The sequence below is a fragment of the Emys orbicularis genome, chromosome 6 (genome assembly GCF_028017835.1).
Source record: "Emys orbicularis isolate rEmyOrb1 chromosome 6, rEmyOrb1.hap1, whole genome shotgun sequence".
Taxonomy (NCBI): Eukaryota; Metazoa; Chordata; order Testudines; family Emydidae; genus Emys; species Emys orbicularis.
This window is the reverse complement of record NC_088688.1, coordinates 42607231-42629725: the sequence shown is the minus strand read 5'-3', so window position 1 is coordinate 42629725 and position 22495 is coordinate 42607231. Positions and strand designations below refer to the sequence as shown.

Sequence of the window (22495 nt, the reverse complement as noted above, 5' to 3'; positions counted from 1 at the left end):
ATCACTGAACATTTTAAAACTCTGGACAATGACCCAACGTCTGCAATAATTTTGTGACTCCTGCCCCTCCCCCAAACTTACAATTCCCCAAATAAGTCCATCTGTAGATGAGCTGACAAACACACACAGTTTTTAATATGGACTGCTGCATTATGGGCCTATGCAGGTCTATCTGCAGTTGACTTCACATATCAGCCTCTTTACCTAGATTGGCTTGGGAGTGGCACTGATTAGAGATAGAACGCCCACAGCACAGCAGGCAGCAGCTTATCTTCATAGATTCTAAGACGAGATGGGATCATTGTGATCATCTAGTCTGACCTCCTGTACAGCCATAAAACTTCCCCAAAATAATTCCTAGAGCAGATCTTTTTAGAAAAATATCCCATCTTGATTTTAAAATTGTCAGTGATGGAGAATTCACCACCGCTCTCCATTTATTTCCTTAACTTCTCATGCTTTTCGTTTTATTCTTTTTCATACTAAGGCAGTAGCACTGAATAAGAGTAATAAAACAGTTCATGATGCAATCTCAGGCAGTTATTTTGGAGTAATTAGTTCAAGTAGCAATCATATGCTCTGAAGCCGGTGGGGGCTCATTGGCCAGGTCATGGTATTTGTGGCACACAAAGTGGCTCTTGTATGTTCACTGCTCTCTATTTCTGCAATTAAGTTATTTAACAGTCTGCATTTTCACGAGCTTAACAATTCCATGCACTAGATAGATTGTCTTCAAGAGTTTATCTTTTATTTATTGAAACAAGATAAGAGGAGAGGAAACTGCATAAGATGACTGCATAAGATGACAACTGCACTCATATATGTCCCTCTACAGTATTACTGCTCTGAATCAGCAAAAGAGAAACCGAACCAGCAAAACACACTCTTGCGCTAATGAGTTGGCATCATGTTGTACACATGCACAAATGTTTCCTGGGCAAAACAAAAAAGCAAACAAAAGCCTCGACATGTTCAACATAGATGCTATTTCTAGCACATGAGCAAAATTTAAAATCCTGTCCCCTAACCTGTTCCCAGTCTCTCCATAGGGTTTTGTCTGAGCAGTACAGTAATCAGATCCTGGGCATCTGGAGGTGGGGCTTCATCCTTTTCAGGCCAGTTGATCTCATCTAGTATGAAAGAAAGATGTTCGTGAATTTATTTTAGTCCCGTTCCAGTACCATAAAGGATGCTGGTCAGCTTAGTTAAAATGAAACCGACCTTTCCTACACAGCATATTAGTCAAGTTGTTTTTTGTTACATGTTAATTGCTTTCAAACATAACACAATCTGCACCTATTCTTCAAAGCTCAGATATTTAATCATCATTCATATTATTTGCAACAAAGTGTGATTTAAACAGCTCTTAACAACAAGAGGCAGAAGTGATTATTGTGTTTACAAAATATTTGTGCTTAGCACTGCTATGCTGTTCTTCCCTTGAAAGATTGTTATGGTTTAAATTCCAGTTCTGTTCCTTGGCAACTGCTGATAAGATGGACCCATCTGGCCTGATCCTGCAATCATTGCTCACATCTGTAATCCTCACTCATGCTAATCATTTCACTGAAGTCGTTACTCACATGAGTAAAGGCTGTATGATTGGCCCTTATGGTTTGGAGCACAGGTGCCGGCTTCTAATTTTCCCCGGGGATGCTCAACCCCTGATCAGCCCCAAGCCTCGCCCCAAACTCCACCCCTTCCCACCCCCACCTCACCTCTTTCCGCCCCTTCCCCCGAGCACTCCCCATCCCCGCTCCTCTCCCTCCCTCCCTCCCTCCCAGTGCCTCCTACACACTGCAGAACAGCTGGGGGGATGAAGGGGGGGGGGGGGTTGATCAGCGGGGACTGCCGATGGGCAGGGGTGGGGGGGTGGGGGGGAGGAAGGGAAGCTTGGCTGCCGGTGGGTGCTAATTTTTTTCCATTTTTTTTCCTGGAGCCCACAGAGTCGGTGCCTATGGTTTACAGAGCTACAAGCCAACGTGGTAGTTTTTTCCTATGTCTCTTCTACTTAAGAGAAAAAAAGCCATCAACATACTTCAGTTAACCCTGACTATCACTAAGGTCTTCTGTACTTCATGACAAGATGGACTTAATTTCTGTGGCAAGTCTCCTGGATTCTGCAGCACCCTGGTCACGGCAGACTGGAAATTCTGCCCAACCTTCCTTTAAATTAAAACATGGGAATCTGCAATGACTTCAATATGAAAATGAACACCAAACCCATAAGGAGGAAGGATGGTCCAGTGGTTAGCGCATTAGCCTAGGATATGGGAGACCTGGGTTCAAGGGGCCTGCTCTGCCATAGGCTTCCTATGTGACCTTAGGCAAGTCACTTAGCTTCTCTGTAAAATGAGAAAACAGTACTTTCCTAACTCACAGGGGCAATACATTAAAGACTCTGAGGTGCTCAGATACAATGGCAATGAGGGCCCATTTTCGTATTAAATTCAATTTATTTTTGTGCTGATTTTCCATGTCAGATTTATTTTAATCTACATATGGACTCATTGTACAAGCTGTCAGAGAGAAGCTAGAGATGATGGCAGCTGGATAGGGGACAACTGGGACTTGAGGTACCTGGGGAGACATGGGTGGCAGTTTGGGATTTTGCATTAAACACAACAAAAAAGTGGATTTTTCTATTAAAATGACCAACAATTAAATAATTAGCAAGGATGACATTTAAATTACCATGTTTACATTTCAGAGGTATACAAGATATCGAGGATGGGGGCGGGGTGTGTGTGGGGGGGGAGTCATATCTGTTGTTTCAGGCTTTCTGCAAACTCATGCAGAAAATACTACATAGGTTAACATTTGGTTCATGTTCTTAAGGGGTTTTCCCACATCCATATGGACTAAAAGACTTTTTTTTTTTAAATGAATGCTTAGCTAGAGATTTTGCTTCTACTGTAATTGGCATTAACTAACTGTCAATTTTATGGACCTAAGACTTTGGTAACCTAACATGCTGAAACATTTGTTTCAGGACACAGCCAAGCTCACCACTTACAAAGATCTTAACTAACTCAAATTAATTAGTAATCAATTTACACACGTTACCACAGGAGCAAAAGCTAGTCAAAATATACTCAGAGAGAGGTTCCGAACTGTGGGGCATGCCCTAAGGTCCTGAGGACCTGATGGGCCACGCCGAAGGGCCATGCTCAGGAAGGGGCTCTATCCAGCAGGAGTAGCGGACAGTGCTCTTTGCAGGAGGTCTTGACTGCCAGGACCAGGCTTTCTGCCTGTCTCACTTCCATTCCTGCAGTTACGCTCCTCTGATGGGGACGCTGGCAGGGATTCTGTGAGCGAGGAGCAGAAGGCTGCACCCCAGAAATACTGACCCTCCTGCTGAACAGAGCCCCTACTGGACTCCACCCTTTCACTGCAGTCCCAGAGCACAGAGCCCCATTCACTTCCCCTGCCGGACAGAACCGGGGCTGTGCTGAATGGTTGAGGTCAAGAGGGAGCTCTGCCTGGCAGGGAGCCAGTGAGGTGCAGCCTTCAGCTCCCTTTCTGAGCTCGGCCCTTCAGAGCGACCCCATTGACTTGCTGCATGGGAGGCAGCCAAGACTGCACAACTGTGCAGAGAGCAGAAGGCTTCCTCAACTTCCACATGATGAGTACCCCTTGCCCCTCCCGTGGGTACCGGCCATCCCTCTCCCGGGGGTACAGGCGGCATGCACAGGTCATGAATCTCTGAAGTGGGGAGCTTGACAAAAAAGGTTTGGGAAGCTCTGCTCTAAGGATATGTCTATACAGCAGCCGAGAGGTTGGATTCCCAGTGCAGGTAGATATACACGCGTTAACTTTATGTGTGCTAAACATAGCAGTGTGGCTGCAGCGGTGCAGGCAGTGACTCAGACTAGTTGAGCGAGTACAGTCCTGCCCAACCCCCCTGGGTATGTACTTGGGTGGCTAAGCCCAAGCCACCAGTGTCACACTGCTATTTTTAGGTGCTAGCCTGAAGAGGGCTAGCGTGAATGTCTGTCTGTGTGGGCATTACACCTCTCAGCTGGTGTGTAGACATACACTTAGGGTGAAACTGTGGCACCACTGAAGTTCATGGCAGCTTTCCCATTAACTCCAATGGGGTCAGGACTTCACCGATAAAGCCTGGAGAACAAAACTGTAGCAAGGGTTCGATTCTACAGCCAGTTCCATGTCTGTGCAATACATGTGGACCTGGCTATTTTCACTGCAGAAAGGAGTTATCTTGTATGATTTGGCAATAAGAATGACTTCAATAAAATAATTACAATTAAACAGAAAGGAAAAATCTGATACAGGTTAAAAAAAAGTCAAAAATCTGAATCTAAAAAAAAAAAAATGAAAAAAAAAGGGGGGGGGGGCGAGTTTACAAATACTTCCGTGAATCATCCATATAAGGTCATTGGGAGCAGTCAAACACAGACAGTGACTCACAAGCTTATGTATCAACTGGATCAGGGCCTCAGATTTAAAATGTGGCAATTTAATTTATAAAAAGAAAGAATATAGCATGGACTGTAACGTTCCAAAATACATTTTTTAAATTGTTATAAATAATAAAATATCTCTCCCTCCCCCACAATCTAAGAGAGCAGCCTAAAGGGGTGTGTGTGTGTGTGTGCGTGTGTGCACGTGTGTGTAAATGCAATAAAAACCATGAGTTATTTCCATGTTTGTCTGCCTGCAGCTTCTACTGCAGTTTAAATCTGATTTGGATAAAATAAAACATGAATATGCATTTCAGCCGTAAGGCATCGAGAACAAAGCCAGCATTTGCTGCTTGTGTTAATTAAACAGTTGATTCCCCTTGCCACTCAGGCCTTGGTGTAGCACATCAGAAAACAGCATGGTTATAAATCCATAAACAGCTAGGATATTGTATAAAGAGGTCATATACTGCCGGCAATTCACAAATCCACTTCATTAAAGATTACAAACATGCCTGACTTGCAAAGTCAGAGATGGAGAAGAGTGATATGATAACAGAACACCTCCTTACATACTAAATGGGATTTTTTTTATTTTTTAGCTAGTGGACCTTTTATGTATACCTTAGAATGGACTGGAAGACATTCAATAACAGAGATAAACTTTTGGCATAAAACGGAGGCAATCTACATCTATGCATTTGGGAAATTTATGGAAACAGCAGGTAGGATAGTGAGAGATTCTGTTTAATTATCATTTAGTTTTGCCACAAGCTGCATGACAATACTTAGGGTCAGTTTGCAGGTTAAAATCTAAAAGGTTATTGAATTTTAAATGAAAGAAGAACAGCTGTTACAGAAATAACATTACACTATAACAACCACCAATGAAATCATTAACAATCTGTGAATTGAATTAGTTTCCCTATTTTTTTCATTATTTATTATTTGGGAGACATTTGTTTTAGGGTTTTATTACATTTTTGTTAATTTCTTCATTGTGCCATTAGGCATTTTTCCATTTCTGCAAATGCAGTCCACATTAACCTTTTCTTCTCTGGTACAATGCCTGGAAAGACTGACAGTCAAATAACCATTAATAGTTATTTTCTTTTTAATCAGTGTACTTAGAAACACGACCTATCGTGTTATTGCATTTCTGAACTCATTATTGATGTATAATACAAGTTCAGTTTTTCGTTCAAATTTCACCCGTCATTTTGATGGCTGGTATTATGGTAACATGAGTAATTTCATTTTTTTTTTAAATTTTTGGCACAACTAGTTGAAAAATGCTAGCTTTTAAGTAAATTCTTAAATATCTTTTTTGATTAAGTGATTGGTTTCAGCAGGTTAAGAAATTCAGTTTTTCATGGTGATATTTACCACTGATCACTTGTCCAAATAGCTCTTCTGGTGTATCTCCAAAGAATGGCACACACCCAACAAGAAATTCATAAAGGATAATTCCCATGGCCCACCAGTCCACTGGCTTGCCATAACCCTGCCTCAATATCACTTCTGGTGCTATATATTCAGGTGTGCCACAGACCTAAAAATGAGAAAAAGAAAATGTTTAAACAAGTGCAGTTTAATAACCCTAGTTATTGTGCTTAAATTTCCCCAATAATTCTCATGATGTAGCAAGATATTACAAAAAACATGGAGAATTTTAAACATTCTTTTCGGCATGTTTTACACTGTTCAGCTTGCAGTACAATTAATATTTTAAAAAGAATGACCTACATTAATTGGTTGTATTGTATGCGAAAAATGCATTTTATGAAAAATACAGTTTTAAAAGATTGTTTTTTATACACAAGAGTCAATTAAAACAATTGTTTTATTTAATCTAAACATATCTTTATTTTTACATGAAAGTTGTGATGGTTTTACCTTAAGTAACTTTTACAGTGAACAGATTGTGGGCAAATGGTAATGAGGCATGCTTAAAGGGAAATGGGCCATAGCTAGGATTTTAGCACCCTTGATTGTACAATGCATCATGAGTTCTGCAAATACTCTGCTGAGACTCCTGAATTCCTTATAAAAACCGTTTTCCATTTGTCTCTCTCACGATCTCACTTGCACACAATTAGATCGTTCATCTTACTAATAGACCATAATGCAGGAGGGAAAAAAGCATGGAACAATCTGCAGTGCACCAGTAAAGGTAACTCTGACGCATACATCTGAAATACCAATGCAGAAATAATAATGGCTTATATAATATTATGGCATATCCCATTGGTAAATACAGCGTTATTTAATCTCTCAGTGTAAAAATGAAAAAAAGGCATCCCTTACCTGCTTGTCAAGGAACTCTCTAGCATCCTTCTCAATGTGACCCTCATAAAGATTTGTAGTCATGCTCATTAGCCCCACCTTAGAAAGCCCAAAATCTGTAAGCTTAATATGTCCCATGGATGTTACTAATAAACTGCAAATCAGAATGACACTCAATTACTATAACATAAACCAAAACTGTACTAGTTTGTTTATTATAGTCACAGAATAATGCTTTAACAGCACTGCATAACTGTTTAAAAAACAATTTAGGAAGCTACTGGGCTAGACACAGAGGCATCCAGGAAGTTACCAAATGTATGATACATATGTTGTTGTTATTGGATTTAAACAAACCCTAATTTATATCTGCTTGAACACCTAATAGTTAAAGGATCTTAAAAGGATCCACATAAAGACCACAAAAAATATAGCACAGTGTAGTTAGCACAAGAAGAAATGGAAAGCATTCTGGAAGACATACAAATAGATTCTAACTTTAAAAGGAAAAACAACGAGGAGTCCGGTGGCACCTTAAAGACTAACAGATTTATTTAGTCTTTAAGGTACCACCGGACTCCTTGTTGTTTTTGTGGATACAGACTAACACGGCTACTCCCTGATACTTGGAAAAAGAGGCATTAGTTTTTTCTACCTCTAATTAACTGTGCCATTCATTTAAATTGGGGAGAAGATGGGTAAAGAAAAGAGATTGACAGATATTAAGTTGGCAGACAATAGATACACAGAACCAGGTGGGTATTTTGACTCAGACTCATTTGGGATTCAAATGTGTTTTGAAACAAGTGACAATGAAAATTAGTGGAAGATGTGTCAGGTTCTGTCTTTACTTCAGCAACCTGCTGTAATGCAGTTTACACTTATAGAAGACATGAAGTATTATAACCCCAAATACTGCAGAAATGTGACAGAAGGGCAAGGTTACCCATTTAATACTTATAAGAATTTGTATGTACAATTTTGTTTCCTATTTAATATTCAGCATTAAATAGGGTACAAAGTATATGTAGAGAGAGCTTGCTCTTATTGGCCAGACATTATATCCTTCATTTCGGCCTCAAGAAAAAATGTATTTCTCTCATGCTAGTCTTACAGCCTCTCGTTGCCTAAAGGATTGTAAAAATCAACACATCATCTATAATTACGGCTAAACCACCCCACTCATATTATCTATTATCTGAGAATTCTGAATGTATGGGATAATATTCATAACCAAACATCCATTTTCTGCACAGCAAAATTACAACTTTCATATATGACTAATTTTCAGACAAAGTTCTTTTGTGGTTATATTCTATACACTTACTTGTCTGGCTTCAAATCCCGGTGTACGATTCCATAATTATGCAGATATTCCAAGGCTAGCACAGTCTCAGCAAAATACATCCTTGCCATATCCACAGGTAAAGGACCCATATTCTTCATTAAAGTAGCGCAATCTCCACCTGAAAATATAAAACAAAAAGTTCTAGGTGGTATCATATATTTTGAGGTGCAGACATAACTAAGGCATGCTGCACATGCAGGCATACGTGGACCTCCATATATTTACCAACTGCACAACGAGGATTCTGAATGTTCACTATTTGAATACTGTCTTTTAGGTTTATTCTGCAAAATATTTTCATACAAGCAATTTTTTTTTTTTTGAGAGGGAGAGGAAGTAGAAACTGGTGCTGAAGCAGCATAAAGATATCCTTGACCCTGAATGAGATTCAGGTGTTTTCAAAAAGAAATTTTTTTTTTGCTAAATTTTGATTCACTACCTTAAATACCATCATGGGAACATAGCTTCTGCCTCTCAGGAAGGTGAAGTATCTACACTGAGAGGAGAAACTCTCCTGTTGGCGTAGGTAGCATCTTCACTAAGGGCTTCAGTGGCGCAGCTGCACTGTAAGTGTAGACAAGCCCTTAGTCTATCTACCTACCTAACATATTTATATGGCCCCATCAACATAGAATCTGCATGTCTCTTACTCTTTAATGTATTTATTCACAATACCTCTGTAAGGTAGAGAAGTATTGTTATACCCATTTTACAGATGGGGAATTGCCACCCAGAAAGACCAACCAAGATCACACAGGATCTCTCTCTCTTTCATGACCCAGGCTAACAGTCTAACCACTGGACCTTCTTTCCTCTCAATGTCATGGTCCCCTTGAAGGTGTCTCTTTGATGTTTCAAGCTTATTACTGTAAATTGTTTTCAGATACACTATCATTTTCACAAGTGGTGAAAATTTCAAAAGCAGAAGAAAACTTCTTAACTTTATTTTCACATGAATTTCCAGTGTTACAGGACACTTATGATTATAAATTATAACAAACTCATTCAAAGAGCATTACTTTTCTTTAGAGCTGCAAGACAAGCATTTTACAGGCAATCACTAAAAGATAACGATTGGGAATGAAGCCATCTCATTGGTGGATTTAGATACTAGGTGTACATAGCTACTGTACAGAGAACACATAGGTGAGCTTTTGTAATGTAAATACTGTGTGGGCTGATTTTCCTTTTTTGATGCTAAAATACACTTTTCTTCCCACTGTAAAGAGAACAAATACTTTACCTTCCACATACTCCATGACCATACATAAATGGCGTCTAGTTTCAAAGGAGCAGTACATGCTGACGACAAATGGATTTTCTGCAAATGTCAGGATATCACGCTCAACAAAGGCCTGCTGAATCTGGTTTCGGAGGATGAGATTCTGTTTGTTAATTTTCTTCATGGCAAATCTCTGTCTGGTTTCTTTATGTCGCACAAAATAAACGGCACTGAAACAGCCCAAACAACAGGAGAAAAAAGGGATCAGTGACTAGATTTATTTATATACTATTAATTAGTCTTTCAAAACTGAGCTCCCAAATACTGTTTTGTTTCATGATCAAGATGCAGCCTCAATTGACATATCAACTACACACAATTAAAAAACCTAAATAAAGCCTACAAATGCTCGCAGCTCAAATGGGCATTTCCACCTGCAAAGGATTCATAGAGAAAAAACAGCTATGACCAATATTATAAATCATTCTGACAAGTGCCTGTCCTGCAAGTGTGTGTCATAATTATGATTCAACCTCCATTTCAGGGAATTTTCAAATAAGTCATGGATTTCTCATGCGGTTTCATATGAGAAATGCCTGGAAGGGCAAACACTGCTCAGTGGGATGGCTCTCTCTCTCTTTGCCAGTTGCAAAATGCCTCATTTGTTACCGTCACCCTGTCCCTAACATCAGCATTTACCACTACCAAGGGCAGATCAGCAGTGGCTGATTCCATCAAAATGGATCACTGTGTTAGCTTCCATATTAATGTGGGATTAAGTCTCGGCCTAGATATGTAGAAATTCCATTGGGGGCAACATTGACTGGGCTTCTTGTCATCTGGGTTGGGATTTAGGGGGGGCAGAGTGAAAGCAAAGCAGCATCTGAGCAGCCCTGGTTGCTTCCAGGATTTGGTGAAAGATCACACAGTCCATGACCCCTGCATTGGAGCATGGACACAGGATGTAAATTACTACATTTCCTAAAAATCCCTGGAGGCAAATCCTGGAAAATGTTTACATTGCATTACCTCTATTTTGTAATATTTATTGCTCAGGGCATTTTTAGTATGTAATTATCATAGCAGTTAGGGTGTGTGGAAAGGAAAGGATGAGACAGAGAAAGCAGAGAAAAAGGCAGAAGTCGATTATGTAGTTTCTAATTCAATTTGTGCCCCCCAGAGGCCCACTTATATCTCGATATAATTATTTAAATAAAAAAGGCAGCTCAGCATTTACTTTTTGTCTCACTATTTTTGATAAAGAGTACTCTGGCCCCACACTAGAGAAATTTATAAACCCTTCTGAACAGCTAAAGTTGTTTCTTATTTCTTTTGTGCTGTGATTATTCCTGGTGAGTGTTTTCTCTGATTGAAAAGGTTGTCATTAATCCTTTCCATTGTCTCTGAAAGTACAGTCCCCAGTCAAGGGTAGGGCAGCTGAAAGACATTACATCATAATGATTAGGTGGAAAACACCTTGGGCGGTGAGTCAAGCCCTGCCCTTTGTGCCTTTTACAAAGACCTGCTCCTGTTTCATGCCCCTCCCAAGTGGAATAAAAAACAGAGTTAGTTACTAGTAGAGTTAGTTACGCAACTCCACAGATCAGTTCTCCTCCCTGTTGGCTTCTTTCTTTTCTTCCTCCATCTCTTCCCACCACTCCCTGATATTTATTTTCCTCTCTGTCCCCACCCTCCCTTTCACTTAGTTTCTAACCCCCTTCTTTTCCCATTTGCTCTCTTTCTGTCCTCCCTCTCTCTTCTTTGTCCCCATTTCCTGTCAAACTCAGCCTCTGTCTACCAATTTTGTCCCTTTGTCCTCCTCTCTTTTTCCTACTTCAACCCTCTCATTCTTGTTACCTTCTGACATCTTATGTGTGGGAAAGTGACCCCTTCACCTGCCTGAAACCTTGATCTTCCAAGGAATTCTGATGTCAATACATAGTCTCACTGAACTCTGCAGGACTCTGTGAAGGAACTCCCTTTTCAGGATTGGGGCCTATGAAGCACTCCTGATGGACTCCAAAAGCTGCCCTTCAGCCAGGCTTAGCAAGATGAGCTCTTAAGGATGCAGTAATAGATATTAATTGGAGACTATTAAAATTGAGCCTTAATAAAAATGCTTCCTTCTGCACAATCTATAGAGCTGTGCAGCTAGTAATTTAAATTTAAAGACAACATCACAGGAACTAGTAAGATCAAACGTATCTGACCTGCCAAACAAATTATCATCATGATTAATATCAGAGCCTTTATCTAATTAATATTACACTTCCTTATGGCACCACCTCAGCCTTTAATGTCACAGGTAGGCACCCATATAAGCTTCCATGTAAACAGGGCTCAGCAGTCCACATTTCTTCAGAAAATATTTGTCAACTTCAAGCAGTACCAAACTCAATAGGGAGCAGAAGACAGTACATGTATATAAACACATGCACGCATTGTTTATATTGTGCAGCGTTTTACATTCCCATGTGCCTGACAAAGATGATAAACTCATGGCACCATTCACTATTCAATTCCGTGGGATCTCAGACTGCCAGATTCACTCAGGCAATCAGAAACTGAGCTTTCTGAGTTTCATGCTGGTGCCACAGGAGGACACCTCAACTTGCAGCATTTTTGACTCCTTGTCCTTTTGTTTGTATTTATATCTGAAGCTATGCCCTGTGTCAACATGGATGGAGACATGGGTAAACATAGGGTTTTGAAAGTGTCTAGTGGAATTCTCTCTCACATATTGGTGCTTGCTGAAATGAAGAAAGTGGCTCCAAATACATTCATGTTGTAGATTTCCTTTCTTCCTCTGATATTACACTGAATTCATGGTAGTTATGCTACGTTTCTTTCCCCCCAACCTGTCAATATCCTGAACATACCTGAAACAACTCTATACCACAGTTATTGAGATCAAAGGGCCGAATCCTGAGTGTGCCCTCAACTCGCACTGAGTTAAAAGTTGGTAGTTAAATGTGCTGAACAATCACTGAAATGGTTGTTGAATAGCAAGACTTTCCAGAGAAGAAGAGTTAAATAAAAAGGTACAAACGTTGTTGCAGTTTCAAAAAATGGGGGAAAATTTAGTAATGTGAATTACCATCTATATACATCATCAGGAAAGCCAGCTGCTTTCCAAGTCTTTGTATATGTTGCACTCTGAATGGAAGAGAGGGCTGGGAGGAATATACAGTCACAAAAACACTTGATTGAGAACTTATCACAACTTCATTGCAAGAAGACTGAAAAAAATTACCGAAACTTCTCCTGCTGCATCTTAACATTCCTAGGCAGGCCTCTTTTCTGTACCATGCTCTTTTGTACTCTGATCTGCCCCGAACCCGCTGAACTGGGCTTCTATGACTGTACAACAGCTTTCCAAATAAAGGGGGAAGTCCCACATTATATTGAAGGGCCCATTATATTGTGGGTCATCTTCCCACATCCTCTACACCCCTGCATCTCACTCCCTCTTTTTTCTTTCCAGGTCTGATTTTCCTGCCTCTCTCCCTTTCCTTACTTTTAATAACGACACAGCGGTGCTGCTTGATAGGAGCCACAATGAACAGCTCACCCTAGTGGTCCAGTTTACAGCTATACCTTTAATTGTAGAGATTTCTCCTAGGATTGGAGGGTAACTATAAGCTATATAAATTAACAGTAGCAAAAATATGGTCTCATTTCATGACATCGGCGGAGATGTTATTGCTATAGATGGGAAAACCTGGAGCATACTACAGATTATTCCTCAACTGTTCAATGCGATACATTTCAAAGTCATGATTTCTACCTTCTTTGAATGCAAGTGGTAGCTTATTTCTGTCTTGGATAGATGTTTCTGATTAACAGGCTATTACTTGAAATGTATAGCACTGAAGCTGAAACAATATTGTCCCCACATGTATTGGCTGAAGCATCTATGTGCAAAATGAACAGCTGATCAAACTTGGGATACATCATCACACGGGAGGGGATTGATGAAGCAGGAGTGGAGAACAAAATTGGCCTTCAGCCTCTTAGTGGATATCTGCCCAGTTGACTTTGATAAGACAATTGGCTCTCTCTTCCAGCTCTTTCCTTTGTTTTTTATTTTTTTTAGAAGGTCACAAGGTTTTAGTAACATGAGAACAAACACTACTTAACCCAAGATAGCATACCAGGAAATCCCTTCGCTTTTGTAATTAATGGACTATTTTTGTCTTCTTTTGCTTCTAATTTTGAGTGCTGACCATATTTAAAGGGTCAGGCCCAATGCACTTCACTTGATATTAATCTTCCCAGCTATAATATTTCTTTTAGAGAGACTATATTTACAGGTTTTATTTTTACTTCACAGCTACACAATTGCTTTAGCATTTTTCCATATGTTGGTCAAAACCCTTGCTATAGACCATGATAACATGTAAAATGGGATGCATATTTAATCCCAAAAGCCCATCAAACACTCCTCTGTACAACAATGGAAAGCTGCCAGTGCAATAGTCAACCCTGAAGGGAATATAAGCTCATTCAGAGTCCACATGGTGTTACAAGAATGCTCAGATTCTGGGCGTCCTCACTCATAAATCCCTGGTGATAAGCTTTATTTGCAACAAGTCAGCAAGCCATTCTACCACAAGTAAACTATTATTTCTAGCACTCTAGAAGTTCTGGCCCATTACTTCCCAGGAATTTTACCTGGCTCCATTCACTGCTTGCAAACCAAAATTTTCCTTGGTGCCCAGACTCAGTAAGTGGGCACAATCGCACAGAGGGTAAATACTTTTTCATCCAGAATACATTTAGGAGACTCATTGGGGCACCTATTTCTTACTTTGCACTTGTTTTTACTTCATCTAAGTAGCATTCAACTAGAATTTTGTCTCAATCAGCTGGACAATCCAGAGTTCCTGGTTCTGAATGGCATTATTCTAATCCTCTAGTTTCTGGAACTGAGGGTTTGGGTTTTTTACCTTCCTTTCTATCCACTTCTTGGCATAGCTGCTGGAGTTTGCTTGCATGGTCTGTCTCACTGTGATGAACAGCATTTATATTTAGTGACAAAGTTTTGCACTAGTATCCTATATTTTATTGATCTTACATTTAATTACAATAAGCAAAGTTTACTCCTCCAAAAAAGTCTCATCACTGACGTGATCTTTCGAATATTGCTTCATTTCAGCTCTAATATTAATTACTTCAATAATCCTGTTATTATTTCCTGAAAACATTGGCTCTGGAAAAAATTGGAATCTGACTTGGCTGGGCTAGATGCAGAGGATAATACAGCCCCACAGCTAAAGGAGATTTAAAAGTAAATCACATTGACAAACCATAAATCACAGTTGCCAAATGCATTTCCCATGTTATTACTGACAATTGTGATATACAAGAAACAATTGAGCTTTCTGCTAACTGGTGCTAGTCAGTAACAAAATCCAGCATACTGTGATAAGTGTACAGGTAATAATTTAAGATTAGAAGTAGGGATATTTCGCTGATACCCAAACACTAAGTGATCAACTACCCCTCTGATAAAACCCAATAATTTTGTTTTCCTCCTGCTACTAGTTGCAGTTGTTTGACTACTTCATGTAGATTTTTGTTCTTGAAGCTGAAAAAAGCATCTCTCAATATCTACGGGCAGGTCTACTCTACTGCTTAAGTCGATCTAACTTACGTCACTCAGGGGTGTGAAAAAGACACTCCACCAAGCAACGCAAGTTACAGCAACCTAAGCACAGTCCACACTGGCGCTATGTCGGCAGGAGATGCTCTCCTGCCGACACAGCTTCTGCCTCTCACAGAGGTGGAGTAATTATGCTGACAGGATAATGCTCTCCCTTCGGCATAGAGCATCTTCACCAGACGCGCTACAGCAACACAGCTGCACCAATGCAGCTGCGCCGATGTAGCATTTCTAGTGTAAACCTTCCTTAAGAGTATCTCCTCCCACCTTTACTGTTTGTAAAAGTCCGTGTAAAACAATGATACTACTGCCTAGATTTTTTATAAAATGAATAATCTCAGTGAAAGTTCCAATTTGTTGCATTCCAAATAAAAGGGAGGGCTGGGAGTAATTGAAACACTAGATTGAGAAATTATTTTCCAGCACTTTGCAACACACTCTACAGTTAACAGTGATTGAAAATGGGACCTTCAGCATCAAAAGTATCTGCCTCTACTACTTGAGCTAACTCCGTAGCTGGTACCATTAGAAGGATCTTATTCTTCTCTATCTACCATCTACTGGAGAGAAGCAAGACACTTACCCAGGGTGTTACTCCTCTTATTATGGGACGTTCATCTGAGCATCTGAAGGGCACAAGAGTTCAAATCCCCGATGGGCCACCATTTTGTTATGACTCCACCATGCACATGTCCTCAATGGAGACTGAGCCTAGGGCCTTCAACACCAAAAATACTAGCCTCTACCATTTAACTGACAGAAATTACTGGATTAGCTAGTAGCAGTATTAGGGCTTTTTACTCTACATAGATCAGACACTAGTGGGGAAAGAGAGACACTTGGCCAGTATGTCGCATGTACCCATCCCAAATATTCAATTCACCACCCCTTTTTCAACTGATGTAATTGGCACCATATCAAGCAGGCACTATTATGCAAAACTAAGGCAACTGCCTAACAAATCCAAATGGGGAGTTTACACACCTAATAAAACTAACTGTAACATGTAATTGATTGTGCAGGCATGCTGACGGCAGCTGCAGTGAGTGGACCAAAGAGTTCCTATATGTTACCATTTGAAATTTTAAAATTAGGAGAAAATCAGCTTGAACAGTAATGAAAATTAAAAATTTAGGGAGCATTAAAGGAAAACCTTTTGGCTGGTGAGAGAGTCTAAGATAGACAGCTTGTGAAACCATTAATGATTTGGCCTGCATCCTACATGTTTACTGATTCACAGCTTGTTTAACTTCTTGTATATTCCCAACCATTCCCAAAAGCCCGATATACCTCATCTACTATACAGTCATTTAATTACACTACAAATGAGTTTATTCAAGCAGTTACAAAGCGGAATACTGCAAAGATATTTACTCAAACTTTAAAAAAGACAATGGTTCAAATTTAAACTCATGAAGTTTAACATATCTGACAAATCTCTGCTACAATGTGCCAAGACCAACAATTACGCTGTCAAATCATCAAAGCCTTTCACTTCACTAATGAAGGCAGGACCAAACAAAAACACTGCACTCGATAACATTTGCTTCTCACTTGGTTCAGGAGGAATCCTTTCACTACATCCTTGAAAGAAATGAAATATTACAACAACATAATCAAGTATTAACAAGCCACATCACAAAATACCTAGTGACATATTCCTGAGAATAAATCAGTGAAGCACAAGCAGAATTCACACATATTTAGATTACTTCAGAAAGTTAATGAAGTGGAAAAACACTGGAAGAGAAAAAAATCCATGTAGCATAACAACAATAACTTTAATTTCAGCTGTTTATACTTGTAATATACTGTAATAAATGCCTATGAAGAAGTTTATTGCTTTGTATCCACAGATGCAACAGACATTATTGCTTAATTATATTCCGTTTCTTACAGAGGATAAGAGGAATTCAGGTACTAATGATATGTTACCCTTTAAACGTGCTGATAATAAATATACAGTAAATCAACCAATCACATGCTGCCAAGTCAACTAACCACACTAAATGCCTGAAAAATGTCAATGCAAATTAATCTACCTCCTACCTTGTAAAGCGGAGTGGAAATCTAACCAGAAAGGTGCTTATGAGTTCCTCTTCCAAGACATGAATGCTTTACAGGTATGGCAGAGTGAATCCACCTGGGCCCAGAGTTGCTGCTTGAGCCCTTCCTTACCAGTGTGGGGTTTGTATATTCCGTCACCAGTACTCTACTCTATTCTATATTGGTTCTCACACCACCACATACAACAGAACAGAACACAATACTCATTTCTCCTATGAAAGTTTGTGATGTGTGGGGTCCCATTATATGCAGCTTGAGAACATTTTGACAGCCACTGGTTTATTCATGAAAACATCTGTGAATCCCAAATGTTTCACACATTTTAGCCTGAACTCATTTGAAACCACAAGTTATTGGGCTTGCTTTAAATTACTGGGTGAAATTCAGCCTCTGTTATGCAGGAGGCCAGACTAGATGATCATAAATGTCCCTTTTGGCTTTACAGTTCTATGAAACTTGGTCTGCTCTGGACTAGAGGTGGCTCTCTGCACTATGTTGCTCTATGACTGGCTGAGGCTCTTAGAGTGTAAGGAGCATGAGGCACAGACAGACCTTCCTAACGTTTGCCCTTTGGATGGAGGCTCAGGGTTCCTGGCCCCATCTCTCTTTTCCTCTCCTCACCAGGAATCCCTCCAACGTTGGGTGGGTACAACGGCTAAGATTCTCTTTTGTTCTTCACCTGCTGGCCAAGTCAGTGCCTTCCCTATCTTCCCCCTCCTCCAATGAGAACGTTGGGGACAAGATGAAAGGAGGGAGCAGCTGTCAGGGGAAGGAGAGAGAGACGCATGCACCGGTGAAGCAGGGGTGGCAGCAGCTGATTCCTGCTGTGAAGAGGACTTTTCCAAGAATTGAATATGTGGCAATGAGGTACCTAGGGGAAAATCATTGAGGGGATGATTTGTGTGAGGTTGAGTACTGAGAGCTGTGTTTGGATTTTTATGTAATTTTAATGAAAATTATGCTACATTTTCTTCAGGCTTTTTGCTGAGCCACGTAAGCAGGTCTGGGCACAGACAATAGCCCCTGCATGCACTATAGTGACTGACCGTCACTGGCATAAAGGGTGAATTAGCTGCAGCCCAAAATACTCTACTCCCTTGGTCAATGAGTCACAACAAAGAAATAACTAATTGTGACCAGAGAGGCGCATTAGCTATGACCTCAAGCCTCTAGCCATTAAAAGTGAGCATGAGGATCCACTGGACTGGATAGGAAGGTGGACTGTAGTGGCTCCCTCTTTTACATTCAGGAATTCTGCAGTGAGCACTCAGACGTATAATACAGCTGCCACATTCTGGCTGAGAGCAGAAAGGGCTAGAATCAGCATGATGAGGTCAGGACCAGGAAACAGCTCCTCATCCCATAATAGAGCCAACTTTCTTTGGTAGTGGGCTCCTCAATAACCGTAGGGTTGACCCAAATTGTTTGAATCCATTTTTTGAGCCTCTCCCAGCACAGGAGTTTGGATCTATAGACCTGCCTTAATCCTTTCGTGTACAGAGATGGAGCCCAAAAAAGACCACAGGGCACATCATGCAATGTCTGATCTTAATCAGAGCAGCATGGCATTGCCAAGACAGAGCATTGCATGCTGGGACATCCAATCGCTGTGTGTTGAATTTCCAAATGAAAGATGAGTGCTCTCCATTTTTATCCAGGCAAGCGAGGCCCTTGAACTGACAAACTGCCAATGGAGTTCTCGGTATGACATCATTCAGGCATCTTTGGTTTAAACAGACTGGTATAAATTTATTTTCAATCGGGAAAAAATATTTTATGTATTCACTTAAAACAGTGTCTATTTTTTTAGGGCAAGAACACTATTTTACAGTGTACTTCTTACAGATTCAGTTATACTCCATTTCAAAATTTGAAAAAAAATCTGCTTTCAATATTAAGCTAAGACTTTTTAAATTTTCTTCAAAACTCCATTTTAACATTTCATCTTTAGCTTCATGTAGCATCTAGTTCTACAGGTTCCCAAGCATCTTGTCCGGTGAGAATATACGTTATCTTAATTCAAGACACTGCAGTATGCTGGATTTTGTTACTGACTAGCACCAGTTAGCAGAAAGCTCAATTGTTTCTTGTATATCACAATTGTCAGTAATAACATGGGAAATGCATTTGGACTAGAAACCAGAATTAGAAAAGCACCCAGGCACACACACACACAATCACATACCCCTCCCTGCTGTTTACAGTAAAAAATAATGGGAAATTATGCAAAAACAAAATGCAGAAGAGCTGTTACACTCATGGATTACTCACCCATAAGCTCCATTACTAATCAGTTTAATTGTTTCAAAATCGCTTTCACGAGGTTTCCTCCGGAGCTTCACTGATGTATTAGAGTTCTTTTAAGTAAAAAAAAACAGAAAGAGAACAAAGTTAACACTACAGACATATATAAAACAGAAAAAATTCTTTACTGCCCTCAGGCTGCAACATGCTCATCAAAACCATGATGGAGTGTTCTTTTGGGCTCTGGTCAATCAGCCACAGCTCAACTGATCAGGGGCCAGAGAAGGCTCTGAAGCAAGCTGTTATTCCATCAGAAAGTTATATGCTATTCTGCATCTGTTAATCCACTCACCTCTGTGGTGGGGTGCTGGCAGACATACATGGGGCCAGATTTACAAAAATATTTAGCCAGCTAAGGATGCAGATAGACACTGAACCTGCTTAGGCACTCAGGTGCCTGAATACTTTTGTAAATCTGGTCCTTGATGTATAGGTCAGGATGGACTAACAAAGGATGGATGAACTCATTGCCTAATATGGGAGGTCAGAGCAGTGAGGGGGAATGCGGAGAGGTGTTGGAGCAGCACAGGGAAGAGTGGGGTGGAAAGGAGGAGTTCAGAGCTGTGCAGTGGGGCATACTAGGAGGCGTCAGTTCTGTCTCCCAAAACTCCCCACATCCATGCAGCCCCCTCATGTTTTTCCCTGCTCCACAAACGTTCCCACTGCCTCCATGGCAGTCCCTGAATCCTCTCCCCAGCTCCTCAGCGTGTGGGGCCCTCGCCAACACCTACCTCTCCCTAGGGAGGAGGGCTGAGGTAGGAAAACTGGGCTGGACTGGACTGGACTGGACGAGAGATTGGAGATGAGGAGATTATGTAAAGGCAGCAAAGAGACTAAACAGTACATTTTGGGACTGGGGTAATCATTGCCAAAGAACCAGAAGAAATGGAGGCAGAAAGCTGGGCTGTGGTACATGGGGAAGCTGAGAATTAAGTGCCCAAAACTTTAATGCAGGGTTAAGGTTAAGATTGCCCAATGGTGCACCATGTCCTTCCAGAATGTCAAATCTCTGAAAACCAGGAAAAATAAAGGTTGGCCACTCCCACAACACAACCTTAACCCTGCCCTCTGTAACTGGCAACAGCCACTAAGAATGGTTCAGTACCAGGGGTGGCCCGTCCATATAGGCGAACTAGGTGGTTGCCTAGGCTGCCAAGTTAAACGGGACACCAAATTCGAGGGGGAAAAAATCAAATTTAAAAAAAATGAAAAAGATGAAAAAAAATACAAATAAAATAACGAAGATGTCATTATTTCAATTCCCGTGCGCGTACGGAGGGAATACGAATTATAATTCATTTCACTACATTTCTGAGAATTTATTAATATGTCAAATCTTTTATTTACTGCAAAAATAAGTAATATTTTAGTGAATTTTTTTTTCCAATTTGTGACGTAGGGTCCAGATGACCCACTCCACAATTTGGATAAGCAATAACTCAGCCACAATGAAACACAGACGCCAGTGGCAAGAGCTGCAATGCTAGTGACACCTAACTCGGATATACATCAAGGTCGCATAGCCGGAAATTCATGTAGAGCAGAGATATCGCGAATTGATACGTCAAACAGTCATTTTAACATACGTCGCAGGTAGATGGTTAAGAATCGAACGAATACTATGGAAAATTGTGTTTCTTGGTGCCAAAGAGTAAAGAATAACGTCTTTCAGCATTATAAATCCAAAATGTGAGTATCTTTAAGAGTTATTATCAGGCTGTATAATTATGAACTTTTCTTTGTTATAACTGGTTCACATGTAATAAATAAGGTCCATAAAAGAAAAGTAATAGCGTTAATGCTTAATAGACTACAAAAGTGATGACGTCACACTCCAAGCGGATAACCGTGAGGAAGGGGATTACTTTCCAAACAACCGGTGTCGGGTTAGAACCTCGAAAAAGGTCATTTTGTTTCTGTATAAACGCTGTAACTAACTGTTTTAAAAGGTAAGTGAGTGTATGTTACTAATCACTGAACCTTTAAGCAGTGAAAAGACATGTTGGGACGGCTGCAATGTGGTTTAAATCGCCAACCATGTGGTGGGTGTGTCAGCCATTCTTAACGCTATAATGCTTACAGTCGGGAGCACAGTATAACAATATTCAAATGCTCCATGGCAGAAAGAGGAAAAAGAAAGCCCTCAGGAGCTGAGTATCGTAAACAAAAGGCCAAGAAGGAAAAGGACCAAGCAAAACAGCAGGGATCCTTCCTGAAACATCTTCTCTTTAATCCAAATAAAGATGGAAGCAGTTCACAGCATCCAGATGAAGGAATTTTACTTGGAGAGGAGGTTAGCTCACATCCGCATGGAAGCAGTTTGGAACATCAAGATGAAAGTATATTACTTTGAGATGAGGGTAGCTAACATCCACAAAAAAGCAGTTTGGAAACTCAAGATGATGGAAACTTACTTCTGGATGAAGGCAGCTCACAGCATCAGACTGATATGGAAGTGGAGAAAATTTATTCACCTTCAGAGACACATGCAGAAATTGAAGTAAATGAAGTAGAAGGAAGAAAGAATGAGGAAGTTACAAACAAGTTACACCATGGGGACCCAGCTTCATGGCCCAGATGTGATGACAGTGGAAATTCTCGTGGAACATGGACCCGAACAAGTTCATGAATTTCCCTTCCCTAAGGATGGAAATAGAAGAAAATTCTCTGCTCAGCATTACAAGAGGAAACTCATTAATGGGGAAGAAATTAATCAAAACTGGTTACAATATTCAGTGTCGAAGGACTTTGTGTTTTGCTTTTGCTGCAAGTTGTTTAGAAATCAAGCAACTGGTACATCACTTACTGAAAATGGTTCGAAGGACTGGAAAAACGTATCTTCAATTCTCTCTTCACATGAAAGAAGTACAGAACATTTGTAATGTTTTCAAAATTGGAAAGAACTTGAATTATGATTGAAAAAAGGAAAAACTATTGATGAAGAAAAAGAAGAATATTGGCAACAAATATTAGAGCGTCTGATTGCTTTAGTAAGACTTCTCGGTGGACAAAATTTAGCATTCCGCGGCCACAGTAGAAATGAAATATCGTACACTCCAGGTAATGGAAACTTTTAAAAATTTGTTGAATACCTAGCTTTGTTTGATACAGTCAGGAAGGAGCATCTATGTAAAATAACTCATCATGAAACACAGGTTCATTACTTAGGAAAAAATATG

At 40.2% G+C, this 22495-nt stretch overlaps 1 protein-coding gene across 1 annotated transcript in view; it reads right to left on the bottom strand.

The window, feature by feature from the left end:
• Positions 1-22495, bottom strand: part of MAST4 (microtubule associated serine/threonine kinase family member 4) — a 438694-nt gene that overhangs the window by 24818 nt on the left and 391381 nt on the right. Inside the window, exons 16-21 of the mRNA XM_065406852.1 lie at positions 19284-19369; positions 9302-9510; positions 8038-8176; positions 6732-6864; positions 5811-5976; positions 1029-1130 (exon numbers count right to left, since the gene is read on the bottom strand). Of these exons, the coding sequence (XP_065262924.1) occupies positions 1029-1130; positions 5811-5976; positions 6732-6864; positions 8038-8176; positions 9302-9510; positions 19284-19369 (835 nt within the window). The remainder of the gene's footprint in view (positions 1-1028; positions 1131-5810; positions 5977-6731; positions 6865-8037; positions 8177-9301; positions 9511-19283; positions 19370-22495) is intronic.